This window comes from Pieris rapae, chromosome 9, assembly GCF_905147795.1.
Source record: "Pieris rapae chromosome 9, ilPieRapa1.1, whole genome shotgun sequence".
NCBI classification, from domain to species: Eukaryota; Metazoa; Arthropoda; class Insecta; order Lepidoptera; family Pieridae; genus Pieris; species Pieris rapae.
Window position 1 is genome coordinate 3,899,616 of NC_059517.1, and position 23,647 is coordinate 3,923,262.

Consider the following 23,647-nt stretch of genomic DNA (forward strand, 5'->3'; position numbering starts at 1 on the left):
AAATTAAGAATTGAAAAAATTACTTTCTATTAAAATTTAAATATTATTTGACCTTAATTTTTTTTTCACCAGCATGTTCTTGCGTATGTGACGACTGATTTTCTTAAAATATTTTCAACTATTTCTAGTTGATGTTCGGTCTCGGTGGGTTAATATTTTTTCCTAAGATATACCTTACATAGCGTAATACCCACGGAAAACTAAATATACTAATAATAGGAAAACAACCTAATATAAACATACTATCTAAATATGAAATTTATTACAAGTCAAGAAATGGTTCAGCTTAAGTAGAACAAAGAGCACTTTTTCTGCACAGTACGGATATTATACATCTGAACAAAGCATATAGATCTCTGAAATTTCGAATGTCGCCCTTTTAATAAATCTCAATTTCTTTCCGGCTCCGGAAAGTGGATAGCTAAAGCCTCTTGTTTGCGGAAAACGACACAGGACTCAGTAGAGTACATTACTCAGTACACATATTAGAAAAGCAATGTATCGTATGCAGGATTTTGTATCATTTCAAGTCGATATGAAGGAGACTTAAGCGGAGTCATTTTTCTTAATTCGCGACTGCTTTCTTACAAAGGCCGGAGTTCTTTTTATAATCTTCAGATGTTTGGTAAACACAGAATTGCCTAGTACCAAATATCAACATCACAAATACTCTTAAGTCATGTTTTTGTATATATATTGGATAATAGTTATTATTAATAGTGATTAATAAAAAAATCTCAGAACTAAATATAATATCAAAATATACTTTTATTACTTTTTTAATATACAAAATTGTATAAAGCGTTTTCAACGAATTCATATGAGCTGTTTTAATGTGACACAATATATTAAAATCCTAATTATTAACATGTTTCTATCCATACTAGATTTAGTCAAAACAGTAATTTTCAAGAGTTTGTTAGTTACCCATCCGTCCGCTTTTCTGGCATAGGAAAATTTCCAACGTCAAAATTTGTTCGTTCAAATTGTTCACGACTCTCTATAATTTATTGAAGTTTATTTAAAGTTGTGAATTTGTTTTTGACTTTCAATGAACCCCAACGGGGTTGTGAAATGTAAAGTTTCCGGGGTATGTGGTGTTTCCAATTAAAAATATCACATGTACTGGGAAAGGTCTGTTTGGTAACAAATAATGATTTCACAGTGTTTTATCGCATCTTAGATAGAAATGTGTAAAAATACATAAATTCCTTTTTAAATTACAAATGGTTTTGTATCTTAAATATTTATTTTTAATTAACAATGTTTGTTTGGATTGTTTATGGTCATAGCCATCGCTGCATTGATACTGCTAATGTTTTTATCATATGCAAATCTACATTGTGATTGGGTACGAAGAGGTTTCGTTCACAGCATACAATATTACCAACAATAATCAAAACAGGTAAATAGAAATTCAAAATGTTGATGAACAAAACAAGCACAGATCTGCACATAATTCAATGCTTGCAAATTTTATACGCCCGTTAGACATTCCTCGGACCCAAACGCTGAAACAACATCCACCAGTTAAGACGGATAAACCGTCGAGATTTGTCCCACAAAGCCTCCTGTCACCGCATACAAAGGCTCCATGATAATATCACACCAATTTCGGGTGATATTCGTGTGACGCACAAACCATCGTTTTTACTGGCGTTTTTGTAACATAATCTTTCTATTTCAACTTACATCACTCTCAGATTACATGGGAAAACTTTTTATCCATAATATTTTGCTAATCAATAATACTGAAAACAGTGTCAAACATGCCTTACGTACATAAACATACATATACGTACATTATACATATAATCTATCATTGTTTTCTTTATTTTTTATCGGCTCTTAACCTTTTAAATTATTTTCCTTACATTGACTTGTAAAACGTATAGCAACTTCCTCATAGAAAATTTGTTAAGAAAGAAGTACAGGGTCTTGTAGATTCTTAATTGGGTCACGATTCGGAGCATCCTGAACACGGGACGATAATTAAAGGACTTGTACGTTAGCGTCTTCCAAACTATTGAACTAGATTTAAAATTAAAGTTCTCGATCATACAACTAACCTGGGATTACTGTACCTATAAGACATTTTCTTAACTTAAATAAATAAACTCCTGGTAAAGGTACGTTTCGCTACGATATTAATTTTATTATCAGCTTTTTAACATTACATCCATCTTTCCATTGCATCTTTATGATCGCTACTTAGTGTTTCCCAATACTTGTGTCGTTATAATTATGTTTACTGTAATAATTAAACACATTTGAATGACTTTATCCATGCAACTGAGTGTAAATATATATAATAAAAAATTGAATATTATCTTTAGCGCATCTTTTCTGCTTACCAATGTAAGACAATAGTATTAAATATATCTTTATATCATGTCGTAGTATGAAATTATACTTACTTTAGAAAAACATACTAATATTAATATTTTAACTTCCGAGAATCCGTCAAAAAACGGAACAATTCAGCATTTATTCTTTTCCCGAGCATCCAAGAGATAGACCGAGATCTTTTTTGGAATAACAGAAATCTTATTACAACAACGAGAAATCCCCTTTATTTCGTAGTCGCTATGGCCTAGAACAGAAATAATAGGATTGCCTAGCTGACAGAATTCTCGCTGAGGAGCCTATATTAAAGACTGTTGCGGTACAAACGTAAAATATGCAGCGTTAATTAAAATTTATAAACTAAGTTAAAATATAATTAAAGTAGGACTTTATAAAATAAAATAAAATACTTTTATTTTGGAACATAAGATCATCATGGAAACACTTATTCCACGTCGTTAAATTCGAGCCTGTTGGCATCAATTTTTATTTACGTACGAGCCGTATGAATCTTAATATCACCAACATCACCTTGGTGGCTGGAAGTCTTCCACAGTCCGTTTCAGAAGGAAATTTTCTTTTACAAAGTAGCGAATTGTGGAATCGACTGGTCTTCCCTGTGAGATACGACCTCAACTGTTCAAAATTCGAGTGTACTCCTCCGTGTCTATGGGCTGACTGCCATTTTTAAGCGTCCTGTAGGCTCGTTTGCCGCCCTTTTATATAAAAAAATATTTAAAATAATTCCTTTTTATCTTGGTTCAACTGCGTTCAGCTACTTCTTATACAGTTAAATTGGTAGTTTACGATTGTCTAATCAATCATAAGGCTAAACTATGTTACAGTGTAGACTGTAGACCGTAGCTTTGCCAGATTTTTATATTAAGTGCTACGCACATCGCCCTACGTCAATATAATTTTTGCGTGTACTCTTAAATGTAAGCAACCTTATTATTAACCCAAATCAAAGATAAGATGCTCTTTACCTTTCCGTTTATTGTAATTCGAAAAACTAGACCAACTTTGTCCTATCGTTTTGTATATCATAATACTTTGATACGGATCTACGAATTTGTATTAAAATCAGGAATACTTTTATCAACCAAATTAAATTCATTCGGGGATCGTTAATTGACCAACGAATTGTGTCAATTTATATTTCTGACAACTATACATATATTTCCTTGGTTACACAGTAAATAATATATTATATGGCATGTCCTAGTCGTAAATTTTCTTACTTTATGATTTGAGTAGTATTATTGGGTGAGAAATATTTTGTGTCCTTTATTCTCATTATAATTCTCAAATTCTATGCCAAATTTAAAATAATCCAAGTTTTTTCAAAATTTACATTATTAAACACTTCTCAGTTGGACAGTTTCTCAGTTCCAGCACTAGAAGAGAAGTCAAATATCCTTGATAATAAGTGTTCCAGAGATTGTGCCACAATCGATTGAAGTATGGTGATCACATTTAAGGCCCTTTATTTATGGCGTAGTTTTATCGAATATTTCTCATTAAAGCTAGGATCTATCGCAATGTAAGTGCGAGCTGTTAATCAAATATACGTTGTAAGTACATTGAAATTTTACCGCGATAAAAAAGTATTAATACATTATAGTAGGTGTATAATTTATTTACTAATATTTCTTTATTCGTCAATGTCTATCTCTCTGTCTTTATAAATATTAAGTTTAAAAATCTGAATTTATTTTTTTCTGATTTAACTGACAAATGCCACTATAAACGAATGAAAGATCTTTATAGGCAATACAGAATAATTTTCAAGTCAAAAATGTAAGATCAACCATCTTAAAGACTTTTTTGTGGCTCCTTTATATATTGTTGTTGCACTGTTATAATGAAATTATTGTCTAAGCTTTACCCACATAACAGTGTTGGTTCTTTTTTCGTTTGTATTTTAAATCTATAACCAATTTTGATTTGAAAGGATGCGGTCAGATTTATAGGAACTAAGTAGTGAAATCAAATGACTACTGATAATTATTGATGCCTTGAAAATCTTAATTTTGTTGAAGAAATATCCTCACCCAGGTATTTTTTTACTTAAAAGGGTTTCTAAATCTTACACCTACAATGAAATGGTGAAGGGTGATAATAATAATGATGAAATAAATGATAAACACATTTTTATATACTTTTTTTATTTTTCTTAATTATAACAAGCAACGGTTAAATAGAATAATGAAAGTATAAAACAAAAAGATCCAAAAATATCTAGTGTAAGTAAAATTAAACAAGTTAGATTTCAGAGAATTCTCCCCAAACGAATGGAGGCCTAATTACGATTTAATCATCTATTAAAATACGCAAAAGAGCCAAGTTTTTCCTTGCAAATTTTCCGAATAGAGGCAAATTGCTTAATTAGAAATGTTGTCGGGACCTACGCAAACTGGATCGCTTGTTCACGGTGCACGGAAACTTATCGCCGGCGCGTGCCCTTTATCCTTTCCATTTTGAAAATATTTATTTAGCATCCCTTCCTAAGCCCGAGCTCAGGTGCGAGATCGTCCCAACACAAATAGAAGCTAACCATCTAAACCAGCCCTATCTTAGTTTTACACATCAATTACTCGCGCTTACAATACTTAAAACATTTAATTTTTACAAATATATGCTTTGTCATTTTCAAGTCATCAAAAGTTTGAATTACTTTAGAAAAACTTTATATTCCATGACATATGACTTAAATTAGATTGTAAAGATATTTGTGAGACTTCTATTGAATATAAAACAACAAAAACAGCCGACTAACTAAAGTCCTTCTTGATTTTTAACATATTGCTCCGTTTAAAGGAACAAAAATGTATAGGTAAAATAATTTCTTGTTAGATATTAGATTTAGGTATATTAATATATTTTTCTATATGTGTTTTTATGTAGGTTAATCGGTGTGGGTAATAATGTGTATTTCCATCGTATTAGTAATAACTGTAAAAAAAACAATGAAATGTGAAATAAATAAATAAATTAACATTAACATTAACCATTTTTTTTTCAATATCATTAAATTAATACAATTCCAATTGACATACATCGTATAAATCTTATTAATAAGAATTTTTCTTTGTATAAGATAAACATACCTCGAAACTTTTCATTTCGGATAGGCACTTGAATAAGGTTTTTCGTTCTAATTAAGTCACGATCGGCTCCTTTTCCTTTCACAGGTAATCACAACTCAGGATTAGACATTAATTCAAAATTCTTTCAAGGATCGCTGACAAACACTACTTGAGCACGTCGGATTAACGACTTATACATACGAATATCCCAAGTGACCCTTAAATTCTTAAGAAAACGAACTTATCTTATATGAATCGATGGATTTTCAACAATTTGAAGAATCTTGAACATTCTTTGGCTCCCGTAATTTTTACGACGTATATGGACAAAAATGAAATGACTATTGTGTTTCATATCATTTTAATTAATTAGATACATTAACAGCTTAAATATTAAACTACCATATGTTACAAAAAGATTAAATTACAAATTATTTTGTACTTTTAAATATTTAAATAGCGAATTTTTAACCACCATTGAACAGTAAATCGCATAAACAGTTGGATTCTTTTGGTAAATTAAGCAAGCAACATGCTAGGTCCGTTTGCATTTTAAAATTAATAAAATAAATATACTACGTACACCAATTGTGAAAAAAAGCGTGGAAAATGTAGCGAAAACACTGGCTTTTAAAACACTGTTATATAAATTGTTCGCTGAACAAGAAACGAAATGTTCCTCTATAAAGTAATTCTTTGAAAAATAACTTAGCATGGAATGGGTACAGCGCGTTATTTGAAAAACGAGCAGTGTTACTGAAATTAATTGATTGGGAAATTGAATCAATTTCAGTTAAGCTTCAAACTAATTAGTGGAGGGTTGATTTGTACTATGTTTCAAATACAATTATATCCATTGCAATTACAAATAGGATCGTTACGTTCGAGATAACGAATAATTTATTCAGCTATTACCTCTGTACAGTTTACCCGCTATGCATCAGTCTCAATATAAGGGGTTACAAAAATCACCTTCATCACAGGGTTTTTAAAGAAATTTAGCGGTCGATAGCTACGTCATAAGATTAAAAAAGGAGCTTCATATTTCAACATCTTTACAATCCATTAAGACCTCAAAGCCTTAACAATCATAAAATGTATAACTGGAAACAATAAATCTTCTTTTACGTCATAGAGCTACATGCTAGCGCTAAAGTTGCGAGGAAGCCAGGCGGAAAATTGCAAAACGCGACCAACAATATGAAAGTACGGTTACCTACTTACTTTACATAATGCGACCTATTCTATCACTATTCACATAATTCTTTGCAAATAACAGCAAAACTTATACTATTTACTAACTGACTCTACCATTCTTCCACTGGCAGCCAGTTGGTAGGCAAAATGGTAAATCCTACCAAGAAAAACTGAAAGAGTGCACCTTTACTTGCATTTTATTTGTAGGAAAAACTCATTCTGCAACGTCGAACGTTATCAAACTACATTTATTTGAATAAATTATTTAAATAAATGTCTAACGTCATTTGAAAGCTTTAACAATTTATATACGTATATATTATAAGATAAATAAATCTATTAATTTGATATGCTTAAAACTAAGATGGTAATTTATGGGTTAATAAATTATCTTCTATTGATCCTGAAAGCGTTCTTCACAGACCCTACTACAAATCACTTGGCACGAGTTTTGGCCGACGATTTATAATAAATAATCTACGATTCCAGTATTTCAATTATTTCTAAAATAAATTAACAACATAAGTCGAATTTTTTAAGTGTTTAGTGTGTTTTATTATAAAAAAATAATTGAAATCGTCAGGTTATATTTATTGCGTAAATCATTAACAATTAAAAATTAATTACAATATAAGAAAACGTTTCGTCTCAAGGCGTTTAAAACAAAAGTTTTTTCCCTTTTATTGCATACTAGCGACCCGCCCCGGCTTCGCACGGGTGCAATGCTGATACTAAATACACTACAGAAAATCTGTGAACGTTGTATATAAAAATGTGGGTTATCCATAAGAGATAGACATATACCATCACGGACTTTTCTGTTCAATGTGTAAAATACTTAGTACATTATTTTGATAAAACTCGTAGGGTTCAGCCTGCGTTTGCAATGTAAGCCGAAAAAATGTAATTATTTACGACATCACATTAGAAACCTAAAAAATAACAGTACTTCTCCACTATTTAATAAACCTTCCTCTTGAATCACTCTATCTATTTAAAAAAACCGCATGAAATCCGTTGCGTAGTTTCAAAGATTTAAGCATACAAAGGGACACAGGGACAGAGAAAGCGACTTTGTTTTATAATATGTAGTGATAATTTGGATAATTGGTTAAGACGTCACACGTAGGTTTAGGACACGTCATATGTATGAAACCTCCACCGACGCATATGCTTTCGATTGATTTGTTAGTTAAACAGTTTTTTTAATAAACAACAGGTCAGTCATTTTCTTCTCAGAATTAAATTGTTATTATGTAAACATGAAAATTTTATTTACATTAATTCGTTTGATAAAAATTGCTTTTTGGTTCCAAAGTTTAAGAGACTTAGTTTAAGAGTTAATACTTAACATCAAACACTCGAAAGATTTATGAATGTTCGACCGAAATGAACACTATTGTTTCATCAATAAGTTCTCAGCCGTTCTTCTTTTAATATTAGCCGTACATTTAGAAAACAATAAATTGTATAAATTTCACCAGACACTACAATAAATAGTGGGACATAATCGGATTTCCTTTGAAGATATGTTTTTCCCGCACAATTAATAAGCCCCATTCTCTCGGGCCTAACTGAAATTGACTTGAGAAGCGGTGTTTTTCCCTTAGACAGTTATAAGTTGACTTATCTAGGTTTCGAACTCCAATTTCGAAAAATTTCGAAAGCCAATGAAGGCAAGTACGTGTTGTACGAAATAATAACTTTACATTTCACATACTATACACACAAAGAAGTTAAAATAATTAAAGTAACCAACATTTTATCAACGATCATCATTTGATTTATGATTATGGTTTTAAACCCGGTAATATATGCAAATTGGCATGCCACCCAAATTTATCTTATGTTTTTGAAAAACCCTCGGAAATACGAGACAATATAATCGATTTCAGTCCTAATCGTTTTAATCGATTTTTCTATTTGTGGAAGATCCACAGAAGCCAATATTAACGCGACAAGAAAAAGCTTTTAGCATTTTAGCTTGTTAAAAATAGGTTTTAAAATCGATCAATAGATGGGTTTTGTATAGCATGGTTTAAACAGTGTCCATAGACTGGAGACGATTCAAGTAGTTAGAAGAGCTCTCAGGCATACTGCACAGCACACTAGCACACACTCGACCTGATGGAACGCAACCCTGACTTAATATAGTTAGCTAAATAGTTTATCACCTTTGGAGTATTAAACATTCGATATTTACGTCCACTAAAAAGCGAATCAGAAATGCCACACAATATTTTTCGCTTTTATAATCTTTTTAAAAAAAATCCAGTCCTTTTCCATTGTCTACCTTTACTAGCAACCTACTAGCTGCAACGTGCTTATTAAAACATTACTGTATATTTAAATTGAAAATTCTTACATTTACTGACTTCTCCACCTGACCCACATGTCTCAGTGTAGCTGCGTCTACCGACGGACAAATGCAAATTTCTTGTTTCAAGGCTTTAATCGCATATGTAATACAGCATAAAGTATATCTTTTTAAATTTACAAATGATTTTTTTCACAATAGTATTTGTAAATTTAAAAAGATAGTTCATGGTGAATACTTGCAACTTAATTACTAATTTGAATTAATTAATATATGTATATATATATTTTTTCTTTTATTGTCATTCAGTTTAATATGTGTATGTTGTTTGGTTGACATTTAGTGTAAAATGCCGTGTACAGATATAATTGGATATCAGATTTTCAAATGTTGTTAAGATACTTCGAATTTCATGACGTATCTGACAGTCGTGAAACGCAAAAACACTATTTATCCTACCAATAAGTAATAAATAGCTTATTTGGAACTTATTGTGAAACAGGCCCTAAATGTAAAAATATAAATATAAATAAAACATCGAAATGCGACTATCTATTTAAGATTAATTATTTAATCATTTTTGATGTGAAACATCTATAGCCGCACGTAAAACCGATTTCTGGCGTGGCGACACACTTCGCGTCGCCACACTATATGATATACAGTCTAAATGCAGTAGTAAATTTCACATTAAAAATATTTAATGAATATAATGTTTATTCAACAAATAGTCATCGTTATCTGGAAAAAAATCGTAATATTTTATTTTATCATTATAACACATTTATTTCCTATCACAGTATTCTTCTCTGCATATTACTTTTAAAAAATAATATCGATGTTTCACATCTGCCAGGCGTCCCGTGACGGCTCACATTTTTTTTGTTCTTATATATAAAAACTATATAAGTTTGGTAGTAAACGATAAACAAGAGATTTCATGTGACTCCGGTGTAAAGTGACATATCACATTGGGGCGTTAACTCCTCGTAAGCCACTGATTTAATTGCATGGAAATTTTAAAGAACACCTTATGTTTAGTTCGAATGCGACTTTCCGACATATATCATGTTCCTAAAATTTATATTTCATTTTCCATTTTATAGTAAAATAAAACAAACATATTTCTTCGTTGTTTTAATAGTAAATTACAATCTAAGTATTGATGAAATCTCACATACCAATCGATCACATACATTTGATATACAGTGATCAAAATCCACCTCTGCTCACACATACGTATAATTAAAATAACAGTAAACGTGTTAAGATATTAATAGCATAACAAAATAACAAGTTAAAATAAATATAACGAGGCCAAATCTTAAAAGTATAGGTAAAAATATATTATTGGCAGTGCAATCACTAAACTTAAATTATAAGGTACAAAAAACTTATTAGTTTATGCGATCATTGGTTGTGATTTTGGTTACGAATCATTAAAGCATCCCATCGATCATAAAACAGCAGAACATCATGGATTCATCATGAATTTGTTTTATCATCTCAGGGATTTTAGGAAAATATAATCTGCCCCAAGCACTTCTTAATTCGAAAACTAGATATTGTTTATTAAAGTGTTTAATCATTTGAGTTTCAGAAGTAATGTCAAATTTAAAAAGGTGTCTGGAGCAAGAAATATTTCGCATATAATTATTATTTAAATTGCTAATACGCGATAAAATGTTAAAAGTCACAGTAGCTAGCAGTTGTAAAAAGTCTATAGAGTAATGTCTTTAGAAATCCTAAGAGATATAGTTTCAGTTAATTATATGTATATGTTTCCACGTAATTGATATGATTACAAACATTAGTCTTTAAATTTCAATATTTTGGATATCCTATCCAATAAACCACAATGTTTTCATCCATAAAACTTATGTTTTTTTGGATTTTATAAATCGTTAATCAATCGATGTATCACGTTAGTTTCATTAAACGATTCCTATATTTAAATATCAATGCAATATCGTAAATAAAAATGATTGTATTAGGTAGTCGAATTTAACGTTAAGGGTGGAATATATAATGTTATAATACCAACCAACACATTATAATAATATATATACAAGGTAGTAGGATCCAAATGGAAGAGGCAAAATATTTTATTCCAATGTTGTCTATTCTATAACAATGAGTATCAGATTTTGAGATGATTCATGAGGTATTGATTAATTTGAATCTTACTCTGTGGTTGTATATTTAATATCAATATCATTGTGTAACGATTTATTATATAAAAATCGGTACATCATGGTAACCTCGGGTTAATTGTCGCAAGATAATAGTATGTATATTTACAGCAAGCAGTAATTTCTCAGTAGAGGAAGTTTGGGTAAGAATAAAGGAATTATTGAAATGAGTGTTTGGACGGTCTGGATATGAGATGTTATGAAGCAAATATTAAGCGGATATAAAAACCAAGTTATTATTTTCTTTTTAAAGCATTTGACTTTGACCCCCTAACCGTCAAAGGCTCGATCGAAACGTCAAAAATTTATAAAATCCTACTTTTTACGCCATGAATTTCGATTCTATTATCTCACGACAATTTCATAAAAAATGACTAATCACTATAATACTACGCATACGTGATCCTTAAAACTACCTTATGAAACACTTAAAACACTAACTATTGCCTTTTCACTCCGAAGACATGAATATAGAAACATTGCTTTGTAACCTATCGTGATATATGTTTTCCATACATAAGAATGTAGAGATTATGAAACATGAGAAAGAGCTGACCATTAAAAAAAAGCATTCAATTGATTTTATATACATCATTGGGTCATTCCTTGTGAACAGCAAAACGTGACTTAGTCACCCAACGTCACTTAGACTACCTTCTTACGGATAACGCCGACTTCCGTGCTTATGAATGCACAACCGGAAAGACGAAACGATGGGTCCGTTCGATTGTGATTGGTCAATTGCTAGTCCAAAACGCGTTGCGTCACGGCAGTTGTATGGTGGATATGGTTCCAAGATGGTGGATCTATCAACTCGACAATTGGAAGAAAGTGCTATAAAAATACAGATCCATATCCGAATTTTAAGGTGTTTTTGATGCTAAAGTTCACTTTACATAAAAAAAACCGGATAGGCCTATAACCTCGTGAATTGTTGCTCCTCACTATCGGACGTATAACTCCTATTAAATCAATTGAACGCTTCGCTTACAATTATTGTAGCGAAAATACGAGAAAATATTATTATGTCGATCCGCAACAATAAATATTACAATCCTAAATTACATGAGATTACACATCATCTACAATATTGACTTAATACAATTACAATAATTAAAGCAAATCTACTCTACATTCTGGGAATGTATAAATTCTACAACTAATTTATATATCTAAACAACAAAAAAAAATATAAAAAAATATATTGTAAACAACGTCACTTGTCGCAGATTAAAAAATAATTAGTAAAATATAAGAGATTCATTCTTTGGAAGAAATTTTAACAGCGACCGATTGTATTGATCTGAGGATTATTTAACTCTTATACGAATAAAAAATCGTATTTATATTGATAATTATAAAATGTCGGTAACTTATCAATGTAGCCATATTAAAACAATTTAATTTCTTAAATTATTGAAGAAAGGACTTGTTCACATATTGTCATACTTCCCAACTATGGCATCCTATCTTAATATTAAGCAGGCTATTTTTTCAATAGAAAAACCATTTTCAATGCCATTTACACGCAATAAAGCAATGTGACTATGATATGAAATAATTGTTAAGATATTGCCTATTTTCTACCCCAGTACACTCATCTTCTATTTGTTCGCTTTCGATCTATCCATCTGACGAAGATGTTGTCTTGCCAAAAGGTATAATATCATCTAAGCATTAAATATACTAGTTTCTTCAAAAACTTTCACAGGAAATATTATGCAAAATAACAGTACTAGAGGGCGCAGGTAAAAACAGTTGTTTCATACTTTACACGTAATGCAAGTAAATTACACAACGCCATAGCGCATTCCGAAGAATAAACTAAAATTTAATTAATATAAATGAGAATAGAGTAACAGTGTACTGTGAAATACTTCATAGATAGCGCATGTAATTTCGCGCGTTTTGTTGTATTGTTAATTTTTTATGTCAATGTCAAACGTCAAGTGTCAAATGAATATTAGCCATATTGGCTAGATAGCGCCCCTAGCGGAATGAATTGGATCTAATATTGCCTATTCATTTCGAAGTCCTCGGTCATCATCCTCGTGTTATAGCGGTTGAGCCGACGCTTCGCCCGGTAGGGAATGAACTCGCGCGGACAAGAGATTGTGCAGAATAAACACAGCTGGTTTTGGACTGCCTTCCATGTCTAGTTCCTGTTAAAAAAAAACTGCTTTCAATAAATTGGTTGTGGAGGGCCGGTCCAGTAACATGGTGTAAGGAAAGCGGCCAAGGTTTCATCAAGCTTTCAAAAAAACGTCTTGTAAAAATGTTTGTATTTAATATACAAATTTATTGTGATCTTTGCATGCACCCATATGCATAAATAATTAACTAACTAGGTTGAAATCTCAGAACAATATCCAAATTAGAATGTAAAAATATATGGAAGTAAGAGAGCAACTATCATTCTTAGTTTTATAAAAAAAAAATATTATCCTTATTGGTCCAATTAAGTATATTATTTTCAATAAAGTGCTTATTTGTCTCTTTCTTTCAAGCTGTGTTTACGATGAGACAAAAGAAGACCATTGTTTAACACCTAAACATCCAAATATAAAACCGCCAAACATAACAGTGAACTGACTCAGCTTGACCTCAGTTTGTTGTTCTTAAGAAGGTGTTAAAAATTCCTGTAAACTTTAATATTGATTCATGATTCATAACCGTTCTATCATTGTAAAATTTCACCATATATTTATTTATTTATTAACAGTTCCTGACATTCCTACATAAAAAAGAGGTAAGAAAATTATCAGGCAGGCAACAGCCGGCTTTATCGCTAATAAGCGATCTGCTTTTCTGACCACCAAGATATAAAACGTGAAATAAATTACTACATTTGAATGAATCATATTCAAGATATAATTACCAGAGTATCATCGTCAGCGAAGTGCAACCACAGAGCTGTACGGTCATCGTCAGCGGAGGCCCTAAGGGCGTGCAAAGGTCGTCGGTAAAGAGCCCTTGCCCCACCACGGCCGAGGGACCCCGCTGCCTCCCACACGCATACTCCACTCGCACCGAGAGATAATCGCCCACAGGCGCCGCGGTATCGGCAACCTGTGAGGCACATTTAATTACAGATACACACCAATGTACTTTTATCTATGTGCACAAATAATACTTGGTCGCACTGTGAAGAAATACAGCAGGAAATCGGCGACGGCACGCGTCAGTCACAGGTTTTATTACTACTTGTCTTAATAAATAATAATAATAATATATTTAATTATTTCTCACAAAAACTTACAAAACTTCATAACATGATATGTTAAAGTAAAGTTATTAAATAATTGTCATTCTTTTTTGGAGTAATTGTTATTGTTTATGTGAGACTGATGCCTGTTAAAGGTTGTGCACCTGTGTTACAGGTCATCAGGCCTCCACCACTTCGGATCGACAAAATGATTATAAGTAAAGAATAGACAATTATGGTTACAGTATGTATGTTAAAAAAATAAGAAATACATACGTTTTTCTACAATGGTATAAACATAAGGAATATATATATTATAAGGAAACCACATGGTGTATGTGTATGTGTGTGTTTGTGTATGTGTGTGCCTGTGTATGTGTGTGTACTGAATTACTGACGTAATAATATTGCACAATTATACTCTAATAAAGTAAAAAAATAAAGAAACAGTATTAGAAATCCGAGGCCAAGGTTTTTAGTGCTGATGTTATTATTCTGCTAATAAATAAAAGTAAAGTTGCATTAAGGCTTCATTGATTGCTTTTACTTACGAAAAGTAAACTCGGGTTGTTCCCGCACTGCATGGTGAGCGCCGTCTACCAAAGCGCCTGCAACCGCTGCAAGATCGTGTGGGGTGTCCGCCCGTAGAGAACGCACCGCGAGTCCCGCAGGAGTGCCTGCTCTCACCCCGAGGGCTGCAGCCCCGGCACCTCCCCTTCGCCACCATGCTAAGCGGGTAGCAGCCAGCCCAAAACACTCGCTGGCCGCGCACCAGGCCTCAGCCGACCACGGGGCGGCTTCATATAGCCTTGAAATACAAAATAAGCAAATTCCATAATGTAGAAAAGAAAGTATTATTATGAAGATACTGAATTTGTTACAAATTAAAAATAAATAAAATAATGATTCGACTATTTGCATAATTCCGTATTAATTAGATATTTGTATTCATTTTAGCTAAAGAACTTTAAAAAATCATAGTGTGTATCCCTTAGTCACAGTTCGTTAGTGTATTAAGTATTTTATAATAAACAATGCATCATCTGAAATACTTGTGAGCGTTTGATGGGCTATTGCCCGACTCGTTCACTATAACTTTCTGAAATCTGGCCAGACAGTTACGTCAGATGTCTATTGTCAGCAGCTGCAATCGATGACAGAAAAATTTTCGACAACGCTAGACCACACACTGCTCAACAGACAGCTAACAAATTGCTTTTGACGTGACAACATCTTATAAATTGGTTTGCCGGGTGACACTTCAAGAAACTGCGTTACGCTCCGCTCACGTTATGCGCTCACAATGAGAGCGAGTGAGAGGCACGCGTCCCTTCCACTCGGGCATGGTTAGCCCGCCTAAGAGCGAGATAGACAGACATAAAAAGTGATTCATCCTTCTTCCTACTATACGAATGAATATTCACATTAATATTATTTTACCACTCAAAGTCGTTGTCACGTAAAACTTTCGCCCGTATACCGACTTTACAGGCAACCAATTTTTTTTTAATATAAAAACCGAAAGAAAGAATATTTTACAGTAAGCAAGAGGTGATTTAGCTCAACACACCAATGAGTGGTTTGTTTGTTATTTTAGTTAAAAACTTTTGAAAACCTGTATTTTATGTTTTTTTTATATGTTTGTTTTTTCAAAGGCCGCTAGCACACTCATAAGAGAGCGACAACACGTTATTCTAAGTGATCTGGCTGTTTGCAACAAACACGTCAGTCATCATGTTAACTGAAATCATTTGACCAACCTTAGTTCACGATCCGTAATGGCGACGAATGTCGGCTGCCATCCTTCAGCTTCATCTGACTCATCGGATCCCGCTGACGCACCAATCTATATATTTTAACTCACATTTACTAGACAATAAATGTTCTTAATTTTAGTTTTCACTTCTTTAAGTATATTTAATAAATACGAATCTTTTACATATATTTACTTTAAAATAAAATATTTTAACACGAAAAGCCCTCGAAACATATATTTTAAAATTGTTATTATTTACATTCACGTTTTACGTAAATAATTCGCGTTTATTATTACGTAGATATGTCTCGCCCCGATATACTGCGTGAACATTAATACCGCGTGTTACTTACGTCTTGAGGCGGTCTTCTAGCCAGCCAGCCGGCGTATCTCACATCTCCAATCAAAGGTCGGAGTCTTGGCCTAGCACGGGCCAAAGCAGCCCGGCAAGCCCTTCTTGCCGCCGCGTGAAGCGAACGATGCCAGCCTGAAGCTGTGTTACTACAAGTTGCTCGTAATGCTAACGCGTGAACACCATCAGGGGAATAAATCTCGATAGTACGCTCCTCTGTAATAAACACATATAAACGTCAAAAAAACACTATATCTATGAATATTTGAATACCGATAAACACTCATCAATTCTTCAATCCGGCCACGACATATACATACACAACATCATACACGCTAACTCTACAATAATTGTGTCTGTTACAGGTTTCTGTGAACAATTAAACCAATAGCAATTTCGAGATCTCCCTCTACCACTATTAGTGCGTTTATTAAGTTTCAAGTACAATAAAAATATTTAAACATTTAACGAAAACCTAAATGGAAACAGTTTTTGGTACGAATTTTATATGAGTTTTGCTAGACAACCTGCCATGACCTAATTTAGTACATTGTTACATTCACTGATGATTATTGCTAAATAAGACTATTAGGAAAACACTTCAGAACACAGATTCAGATGTTAGAGTAACACATTCATTTGTTGTGTTCAAAACTAGACGTAATGTAAAACATTACCAGGATCATGATGACGAAGGTTCTTAGCAACACAGGCCATTAACAAGGGCACATATCGAGTATCGGCGCGTCTGCGTCGAGGTGAAGGTGGCGATGGTGGTGTTTCCATCATGTACCCACGCTGTAATTCCCAACCAACCTCACTGATGATTGAGGCCTTGCGAAAGTAAGGAGTCACCTCACGTAGATATTTGACTGAAAATTTAATTTAATTATAAAAACACTTAATAAATATGTATACACTGTTAAAGATTATAGGTACTGGTGTTGTAATTCCTGAAAATAAACATAATTCCTGAAAAATCACAAGCATTTATAACACTTCTGTAAAAAACTTCAAAAAAATATTCCATGTACAAAATGTACAGAGTTATTATATTTTACATGGATAGATGTTTTTCTAGTTATGAAGATCATCAAATTTATTATTAAGTCAATGTGATAGTAACTTAATATAGTAAGTAAGTAAGTATTAAGTAACTAAAATACATCAAAATCAAATCAAATCAAAAACATCTTTACTCATGTAGATAAACATGTACACTTATGAACATCAAGATCATGCTTAAAAGCTATGAAACAAATAATATTAGAGTCTTCATCAATACAATTAACAGAGTAAAAGGTCAAATTAGTGAGCCACTTAAGAAATGGTTGGTTAATAGAGGTTAATTTACACACATAGTAAAGACTATTATTGCTATCCTACTATCTCATTTATTTGAAAATCTAGTCTCTGTAAGCCTATATATAATCATTTAAAATACCTAGTCAGAAGTTAGAAATTTACTTATTATATTACTGACACTAATTAATTTGTGTGGCTTTTATCCAAGTATCTATTCAATTGTATTATACAGCATATTGTTGATACTATATCTAGCTCTCATCTACAATATTACAAATTATAGTAGCTCTGTAAAATTCAGAGTTAACCAAGTATGATAACCATACCTTCCAATTGAACCATTTTTCCAGCTCTTTTGAGGGCTTTTACTGCTTCTTCATGAGTTGCATCTTTTAAGTCTTCACCATTAACTGATAAAATAGCATCACCTACATATAACTGTTCTGTAAGATCTGCTGCCATACCCTTAAAGATTTTTGATATGAGTATAGGCATATTATTCTCAATTCCTCCTTTTATTGATATACCAAGACCATTGTTATCAGATTTGACCACTTGTACAACTCTTTTTTGGTTTGCTATTGCCTCTGGTACCTCTGTAAAATCACTGTTTGGAGTTTCCACATTGTTATTATTTAAGGTACCATTGAGCGTAGTAGTTGCGTCGTATCCATCATCTAAACAAACACTTAAATAGTCGTCTTCAAGACAGCAATGGACGCGATACCATACACCCCGAACAAGCGTCTCCAGCAATCCTGATCGTACACAAGTGGCATTAGGGCTTTCACTTCCTCCACTAGAACCCCCATTTTCCACCATTTTCAATCACAAATAGTTCGTTTTAAAACGCAAGTAGTTAGTCAAAGCAAGTGCTAAAAACACTCAAACAATATCATTCATAATCAAAGCCATTTTTACGCATTATAAAATAATAAATCCACAAGTTAAGTAAAAATATAGATATAATACTAAAAATTATTTAAGAAACAAGTGACCTATTGAAATATATTTAGAAACAGCAAAAATATTCTAGCATAAATTTAAATATTATTTCATGAATAAAAAGTTATGACAATTGTCCTTTGATAGATAACAGATTAGATTCCTAGCCAGAGGCACCATTTATGTTTATCGAATCTATCTGTGATATTAATTACAATACTAAAAAAATGTCAATTGTCACCGTGACATATGTAAAATATCAATGAGAATTGAGAAATGAGAGTTTGTAAATATTACACTCAAAATAAAAAATATTTATGATCTAGAAACAATTACTTTTTTTATCAAATGTTTAATTCATAAATTTTACATGTAGGTTAAAAAAGCAAAGCAAAATGGTAGTTTGTAGAGCATGTAATTTAGATAGTTCGGCAACTGCTGAGTGGGTTTTATTTGATGATAATATAATGTTATACTTTAATCTTCTTACCAATCTAAATGTAAGTATACTGCTTCAGGCTAAATACAAATCAAGTAAACTTCTAAGAGAGTCTTCATTAAATTGAGGGTTATTATAATTTTACTCATGTTTAATAACTGTCGTAAAATTGTTTTTCCAGGTATATGTAGATGATGGATTATCACAACATTTGTGTAAAACATGTAACAATATCATTCATCACTTTATGGAATTCCGTGTTAGGTGCATTTCTGTTGATCTTAACCTAAGAAATAATTTAATTTGTAAGGTAAATAACTGCAAATATTCAGTTGTTAAGTTGAACTCCTTGTATGTTACAACCATTACCATATGCATGACAAGCAATGTGACTCAAAGTCAAACCATTAATTCAATTAGACTTCCTAAAATGGCACTTGAATGTTAAATAAAATATTAAGATGATACTAGTTACCCCTTCAAATGGAAGTTTTATGTGGAGATTAATGTAAAAGGAGCTTCCATACTTGATTTTTAATTATATTATGTGAAGACAATGTACTTCTTGTATAAAACTACTATACAGGTAAATTATTGTGTTGTTAGTATACATAAAAACATTATCTATCTCAAAATATGTATATAAAGTCTCTATTTAAGGTGAAACATGAATTGGATATAATAAATCATATCAAGCAGGAGAATTTGGATTATGATGGAGATAAAGCAAATTATGATGACTACAATGGATTAGAACAGAATGACGAAATTTGCAAAGATCAAATTATTGATGGTATGATTTTAAGTAATTTTCTTTTAGTTCAATTTAAAGTTTATGATTGCAATTCATAATAAATATTGTTGTGTGTATATCATGATATTTATTATAAAACTGTTTTACATTTGAAATCTAGAAGCAGAAATGTTGACTACATTCTGTTAGTTAATTCTCTAGTTAATCTGAGTTTATAACTTGTAGATTATTATTTGACTTAAACTAAGTCCTTTTTTTGACAAGGTCAAGTTTAAGTCAGTAAATTTTTTTTAGATCAAAACTCTCAGTTTACAAGAAAAATCAAGAATATTAAACAACGGCAATCAATAAAAGACAATACCTCAAAAGCAAATCAAACCAACCAAAAAACCAAATGCAAAGTCAAATATAATACAAAAGGATATAATTGTGGTAAAAAATATTTCCAATTATAAAAATATATTTTAATAAGTAACTATAAAGTATATATTTAGCACAACCTATAAAGACCATAAAGAAAAAAATATCTTTATGCTTGTACAAACCACACATATTTACAACTCATGATTTAGGCTCACATAATTTTCAAGTGAGTAATAATCCTTAAACACTATGGTATATAATTATTGTTTATGGTGTTTTATAGTTGCACTATTTAACAAAAAAATATGGCACTTTGCAAATATTATTTTTTAAAAGACAGATAATTATTTTTTTATATTTTTAACCTGTAGATTAATTTTAAAAGACACTTATTTTCAGGTTTATGCTTAGAAAGTTTTCAGCATGATTTAGCACATAAAAATCATTTAGATATGCATAAAACTAACAATAACTGCTGTATATGCAATAAAAAATTCACAAACCAATATCAGACCTTAGCACACAGAATAATACATCTACCCAGCGATGAAAGAAACTGTTATATGTGCCATAAAAAGTTCCATAAAGAACATTACCTTGAATATCATTATAAGAAATACCATTCCAATGAAGCTGTAAGTAATTTTGGTAATGTTATATTTGAAAAGATTAATAGATTTTTTTCTAACATTCCTTATGTTTAGCTACCTTAAGAATATCTATCTAAAGTGAAATAATTTATAAAATCAAACTGAACATACCTAATGCCATGCAATATAAAAATATTCACAGCACACTGAATGTACTAATTTCTTACTGTACAACAATAGAAACCCATTAGTCATACATAGGTTTTTCAGAATACAAATATAGAATGTAAACAATGCAAACGCGAGTTTCGTAATCCAAAAAACTTGACAAGACATCTTTTGAATGCTCACAGTGATACGAGAGAAATAATGATTTGTGATTTCTGTAAGAAAATGTGAGTATTATATATTTATATTTGAAATTTAGTGTAAGGGAGTTTTAATTAAAATTGTAGTAATACTTTTTACTCAGACAAAAATATATTTTATATCTTTTTAGATATAACAGCAAATATAGATTAATTTTACACATAAATATGCATTTAAATATACGGCAATGGAAATGCAAGAAATGTGATTTTTCAACTAACTTTCGGTCATCTCTTCGGGTATGTACCTCATAATGAACCTTTATTTAATAGTATCTATTTGCAATTTGCATATTTCACTAATAACTTATTATTCCAATATTTAAAGTTACGAATACTTTAAGTTTATAATTCTATATAATATTAACGCACTGATATTAATTATTATAAAATATTTTTAGGTGCATGTTATAAATAGACATACAATAGGAAAGGTAATTTGTAAAATTTGCTCGAAAGCTCTCCCGAATCAAGAAAGTTTCGAAAAACACAAATGTAAACCGCGGGATGGCGACGATATTTGCCCCATTTGCGGAAAATCCGGCATTAAAAGAGTGAGATTTTATTTTCTACTTGTCATACTAAAAAGTACTTAATAACTAATTTTAAACTGAAGTTTGTTCTGGCTATCTCTAATTTTTAATAAAAACAGCAAGTGCCTAAACTGTTTACTTCCGTATATGTTTCGTGGTCTATTTCTAATAGGAAAGAATCGAGGAATAGAAAAGACACACGCTGTCGACTTTTTGGGTCTAAGAGCTCGTTCCCACTATGTCGTCTGTCGGGAAGATTTTTTATCGTGTGTCGTAGCCGCCAGAACATTTTATATGAAGCTATTCACACTTGTCCGACAACGATTTTGTGTCGGATCCAAAAAAAATATCGTGTGTTTTGTCCCTTAGCGTTGTTCACATTTGTCGTATGTCGGGCTGACACCGCCCGCGTCAAACCCCCTGTGCCGCCCGCGCTTCGCTGCCGCTCGCATCGCGCAAAGTTTTCGTAATAATGGCTGTACTAAATATACATTCTGAACATTTAATATTACTTGAAAAGACCTGTTCTTTGGGACAAGACTGTTGATGAGTATAAAGATAAGTCTTTAAAGCTAGCTGCTTGGCGAGAACTTTGTTGCCAGCTCGTACCAGATTTCGACAAGAAAGATGAAAAAGACCAGAAGAAGATACAGAAGCCTCTTTTTGACTGTTTAATGGCAGCAACCAGCTGCGGTCGTGGCCGACTAGTGTGAACAGAGGCGCCGACATACGATAAAAAATCGTCCCGACAGACGACAAAGTGGGAACGAGCACTAAGGCACGCATTTCCTCACGTTTCCATTGGTCTTAAATGGGCAGATCGACAAAACGCTTTCTGCCATTGGACAGTTAGGGTTCAGACCTACGACGTCGGGGATGTGCCGCACGTTACAGCTATTAGTCCAACACTGCTCTTATCTTCAATACAAGTTTCCATTTAAATCAACAATTATATTTATAACAATAAAAATTATTACCAGCTTCAAAGACATATACAGAGCCACAACACGGACCGGAAATTTAAATGCGACCGTTGTCCCGCCGCATACAAATCCCGAACCGCACTTCGTGTCCATATTGATTCTCATGACGGTTTACGACGGCTTAAATGCGAATACTGTCCAATGACATTTCGCAGTGGTCCAGTTCTTATTAAGCATAGACGTACGCACACAGGTAGGTATTGAGGTATAGGAAAACACCAACTCTCTTATTATTTTACTTTTCATTGCATAAAAACTTCAATTGAATTATAGCACTTAAACAATAAGCAAAGGCAATGGGTGATCTGATCGAATTCAAGCGACCTTTTCCAGGCAGCCATTTTTACAAAAAAAAATAGATAAATGCAATTACAAAAAAAACAATTGAAATTTCAAGAACTTAGACATTAACAAAACGAATAATTCAAATAATAATTTATTCAAGAACTTTCAATTTGTTTTTTCTTTCTGATGACAAAACTGATGGACGACAAGCTTTTTGTAAGAAGCAGAATGTAGTAAACTGAGTAATAAAATCTTATACTAAATTTCATTTTAGGTGAGAAACCATTTGTGTGTAAAATCTGTCAAAAAGGCTTCACTGGTAACTATAACCTCAAAGTGCATATGAAAGTCCACGGTATTACAAACTTGATTGTCAAAAAAAATCAAGACGGAGAAATTGCTAAATAATTAAATACAATATCTTTTACATAATTATTTGTGGAAAGTAAATAAAAGAATGAAACATTTGTATAAATTGTTTTAATTTGCCATTAATACACTTTACACCTGTGTAAAAAAGTAAATTTATCACATACAAAAATGTCTTTGGCAAGTACTGAATGTGTACAGGTTGTAAACATCAATATAAATAATAGAAAACTGTGAAAATCACACATTAATTTATAAG

At 31.9% G+C, this 23,647-nt stretch overlaps 2 protein-coding genes across 5 annotated transcripts; one reads left to right on the top strand and one right to left on the bottom strand.

Annotated features, from left to right (window-relative positions):
* Window positions 1-10,073: 10,073 nt before the first annotated feature.
* LOC111001096 (beta-1-syntrophin) lies at window positions 10,074-18,761 on the bottom strand. Its single transcript, XM_045629537.1, has 7 exons — window positions 18,086-18,761; window positions 17,132-17,326; window positions 16,456-16,670; window positions 16,107-16,192; window positions 14,898-15,154; window positions 14,020-14,210; window positions 10,074-13,303 (listed from the first exon to the last, which is right to left on the bottom strand). Exons 1-7 carry the CDS (start codon window positions 18,579-18,581, stop codon window positions 13,196-13,198), a joined length of 1,548 nt encoding a protein of 515 aa, XP_045485493.1. The 5' UTR covers window positions 18,582-18,761; the 3' UTR covers window positions 10,074-13,195.
* Window positions 18,762-18,961: 200 nt separating this feature from the next.
* LOC111001122 (zinc finger protein 699) lies at window positions 18,962-23,485 on the top strand. 4 transcript variants are annotated; one of them, XM_045629571.1, is made up of 10 exons: window positions 18,963-19,204; window positions 19,325-19,453; window positions 19,804-19,936; window positions 20,192-20,329; window positions 20,660-20,895; window positions 21,121-21,245; window positions 21,323-21,458; window positions 21,620-21,772; window positions 22,732-22,927; window positions 23,294-23,484. In XM_045629571.1, exons 1-10 carry the CDS (start codon window positions 19,100-19,102, stop codon window positions 23,425-23,427), a joined length of 1,485 nt encoding a protein of 494 aa, XP_045485527.1. In that variant the 5' UTR covers window positions 18,963-19,099; the 3' UTR covers window positions 23,428-23,484. The 4 variants fall into 4 exon arrangements, with proteins under 4 accessions (XP_045485528.1, XP_045485527.1, XP_022126530.2 ...); XM_022270838.2 differs by having other exon boundaries at window positions 21,350-21,458; window positions 23,294-23,483; XM_045629572.1 differs by lacking the exon at window positions 20,192-20,329 and having other exon boundaries at window positions 18,962-19,204; window positions 23,294-23,485.
* The last annotated feature ends 162 nt before the right edge of the window (window positions 23,486-23,647 follow it).